The 4,082-nt window shown below is 32.6% G+C and overlaps 1 protein-coding gene across 22 annotated transcripts in view; it reads left to right on the forward strand.

The window, feature by feature from the left end:
• LOC110457160 (prisilkin-39-like) overlaps positions 1-3,756 on the forward strand; it is a 41,961-nt gene extending 38,205 nt beyond the window's left edge. For all 22 annotated transcript variants that reach the window (XM_021508276.1, XM_021508284.1, XM_021508277.1 and 19 more), the window contains 3 exons: positions 1,108-1,146; positions 1,851-1,922; positions 3,646-3,756. In XM_021508276.1, the coding sequence (XP_021363951.1) occupies positions 1,108-1,146; positions 1,851-1,922; positions 3,646-3,657 (123 nt within the window). In that variant the 3' untranslated portion in view covers positions 3,658-3,756. The remainder of the gene's footprint in view (positions 1-1,107; positions 1,147-1,850; positions 1,923-3,645) is intronic.
• Positions 3,757-4,082: the final 326 nt, after the last annotated feature.

Below are 4,082 nucleotides of genomic sequence, written 5' to 3' on the forward strand. Positions count from 1 at the left end.
AACCGTCCTTATTGGATGATAAGATATAATTTCCAAACAACAAGAAAACTTGGATATGTGTAATGTGTAATATGTTCGTGGTAGTTTAGAACAAAGTGGATATGTTTACATTGTAATATTTTCGGAATACTATGTACTATGTTGGAGAATCATATTTGGTCAGAGAAAAATATTTACTGTAACGGAGTAGTCGACAGGTAAAATATTGTGTGGAACAAATATTATGGATTAGATCGGAGTAGTGGAATACAATGTGTATATGTAGTGAAACAATATGTTGGTATAAATACTTTGTAATAGAGTCGGGGAAGCGGAAGAAAATGTCCATATGTGTACTAAGTATAATATTGGGGGAAGTTGATAAAGTGTACACATATGTACTATGTAATATGTTTGGGATAGTGAATAAAATACAGATCTGTAATAGGTTTGGGGTAGTGATAAACTATAGATCTGTTTACACTGTAATAGGTTTGGGGTAGTGATAAACTATAGATCTGTTTACACTGTAATAGGTTTGGGGTAGTGGATAAACTATAGATCTGTTTACATTGTAATAGGTTTGGGGTAGTGGATAAACTATAGATCTGTTTACACTGTAATAGGTTTGGGGTAGTGGATAAACTATAGATCTGTTTACACTGTAATAGGTTTGGGGTAGTGGATAAAATGTAGATCTGTTTACACTGTAATAGGTTTGGGATAGTGGATAAAATGTAGATATGATAAGACGGTAATATTTTTGGGGAAGTGGATAAAATATAGATATGATTAAAAGGTAACATGTTTGGGGTAGAGAATGAAATATAGATATGATTACTCGGTAATATTTTTGGGGTAGTGGATAAAATATAGATATGATTAAAAGGTAACATGTTTGGGGTAGAGAATAAAATATAGATATGTGTACTCAGTAATATGTTTGGGGTAGTGGATAAAATGTAGATCTGTTTACATTGTAACAGGTTTGGGGAAGTGGATGAAATATAGATATGATTACACGGTAATTTCTTTGGGGTAGTGATTAAATGTAGATCTGTTCACACGGTAATATGTTTGGGGTAGTGGATAAAATATTGATCTGTTTATATGCATTTGTCATTGTAGAATATTGGAGGACTGTCATCAGGAGGATCCTTCGCCTCGGTTAGTAAATGTTGAATACATATATCTGATTTCCTGTGTTCACGATGAAAGACGATACATTATAATTTTCCATATATATGCAAAATTTGAAAATGCCAAATATTGACGATTTATATAAACATCAAGCAATACTATTTGTAGAAACTGATTTAATGGTTAGCTCTAATCAACCTCTAATCATTCACATGGTCTCCGCCTCGATTATCGGTGCAAAACACTGGAAAAGGGTCAGTTTACGTGTGTTCGACAAAGGGTGTACAACAGCTCTCATATTAGTGAGTTTTAAATTATCACCTCGAGAGTGATGTATTGTATATTTTCCATTTTCTTATTCCAAGTCATCTTAACTTTTAAAAGGAGCAACATTTTCTGTCGAGAGGTATAATTACATCTCATTCTTTATATTAGATACAATGTATTAATATAAAAGCTCATATAAGACATCTTACAAACACAAAAGACCATGTTTCTAAAATTAGTTGTCTTTTACGATACGACTTAAACAAAACCACCTCGTAATATAACTAAGTTTACATAACATAAGAGATAACTTAAAAAAAGATATACATATCTTATTTACGTTTAAGGCAATAGAACATCGATATTGTTCCTTGAGTAAATATTCAGTTGGGTTGCCATATATTCTTCTGAGTTGTTGTTCAAAACAGTTCCTCATTAAATGTACTTTTTTTGTTTCTGTGTAGCCGTTTCCACAGTATTCCACTGGAGCGGCTTTTGGCACCGGAATGATGAACTCCGGATTTTTTAACAACGGCGTAAGTACATTTTCGTTACATTAAGCAAATCTTTTAATTAATAACCACATGTATTGTATGTTCTCAGAAGCATATGATGTACTAAATATTTATGTTGTAAGACCAAATCTTGGCGACATAGCTCTCTCTATATTTTGAACTGTACACATAACATTATTATCAATTTATACCTTAGATTGTTTCCTGCTATCGCCTGTCTAGAAAATATAGTCCTTATCACATAATAGCTTTCTGAATACTGATTGTCAGCCACTCTTGTTACTGATTTTAACATTTTATGACTGATTGTCTGCCACTCTTGAAGAAATTTTAAACTTAAATAATACATATATTGAATGGTGTACATAAACCTTAGCATTAACACACAATGATGTATCAAAACCTTAGCATTAACATCTAATAACCATTTAAATGTCCCAGTCCTATGATCTTCTGATATAAGGAATATTTTGAAATACTGTGGTAAGTTTTTCGATGGTTTTCCCGCCTTTTTCGTTACCTTGCCATATTGATTTCGGTCTTCATTAACGCTGTAGAAGTGTTATTCTAAAATTAATTGAAATCAGAGCTCCTCAATGTGTTATTTTTCAAATTTTATGTATATATGCTATGCATGTCCTACATCACACTCCATTATTATTTTGTTAATGATATATAATGCGTAAACATTAAATGGTATTTAGATATTGTGAGTGTCTACTAGTGAAAACATAACACATTACAGTTGTAAATATGGTTCTAGAGTGAGAATTTAAGATATTTATTAATTTCAATATTGCGTATTCTTCAAAGACACCTCGAAATATATTTCTAAAAATATAAATGTGCTGAATTGTTTTAGTGGCCAGACTCCTATGTTTGGTGAGCTCACGCTGCAATCACACCTCTGTAACCATAGTTACGGCCTAATTTTTCCATTGGGTAATGTAGGATGCGCATACCCTTCCGACACACTTCTTTTCATTCATTTTCTGAAAGGGTTCTACGTCAACTCATGCGGTGGCCTTTATAATTTATCTCTGGGTTAGGAGGGGTCTACGGGCTCATATACCCCGTCTGGTTTTCGGCTCGGGGTCTATAAAAATCAGACGGGGTCAGTGGGCCCGTAGACCCCTCCTAACCCAGAGATAACGAATTTGTCGCCCTGACCATCTTTTATAACTTTTATTCTGCATAGTTATAAGTCACTTCGTGAGATTGAGTTGTACTTCACTGCTACCAAAATAGGACCTACCGGACACTTTATCGGCAATATTTCGGACAATATTCAACTATATTTGTAATTAGCACCCAAAGCGGGGTCTATAGAAATATAGACCCCGACAAGATATCCAATCAGAAAGAGTGTTACAAATTAGAAGGTTGACAATGTTCATTAACTTGTGTACTGACGATCTTGTTTATATTTTGATCTTTTATGATATATTTTGACCTTATATGATATATTTTGACCTTTTTATGATATATTTTGACCTTTTATGATATATTTTGACCTTATATGATATATTTTGACAGATTTGTACAGTAATCATCACAAAGTATCACTTAGTGTACTGACGATCTTGTTTATATTTTGACCTTATATGATATAGTTTGACCTCATATGATATAGTTTGACCTTATATGATATATTTTGACATTATATGATATATTTTGACTGATTTGTACATTAACCATCACAAAGTATCACTTAGTTATACATGTTTTGATTTTATATTGACAGGGTGCATATTAAACAAACATTCAGCGGAAAACAAAATCATTTGATGACAAAAGAAGATCGTGTTATTGAGTTTTATGACGCCCGAAGTTGAATAAAACGCATCAGAGTAGATATAAATGTCATTGTTTTCTATCATTTCATGTTATATCTTTACTATTTAAGTGTTAATTTGTTGAAAAAAAAGATTTCTGTCTGGGTCTAAGTGTCTATGTGAACATAACAAAAAGAGTTGCGGAAGAATACAAAAGTTGAGGCATACCATGGCAGTAAATCTGTGTGTAAATAGTATCGTATTATTTGATTTAAATTCTGTGAACTTGTCAAAAATAGTAGCGCTTAAGAACGTACGACAAGTAGGCGCACTTCCATGTGTCCATACCTAATTGTCAAGTTAAACATTAGTGCATTGTGCATAGAGCACCTACCAAAATCTTTCA

Source organism: Mizuhopecten yessoensis, unplaced genomic scaffold (genome assembly GCF_002113885.1).
Source record: "Mizuhopecten yessoensis strain PY_sf001 unplaced genomic scaffold, ASM211388v2 scaffold9033, whole genome shotgun sequence".
NCBI classification, from domain to species: domain Eukaryota; kingdom Metazoa; phylum Mollusca; class Bivalvia; order Pectinida; family Pectinidae; genus Mizuhopecten; species Mizuhopecten yessoensis.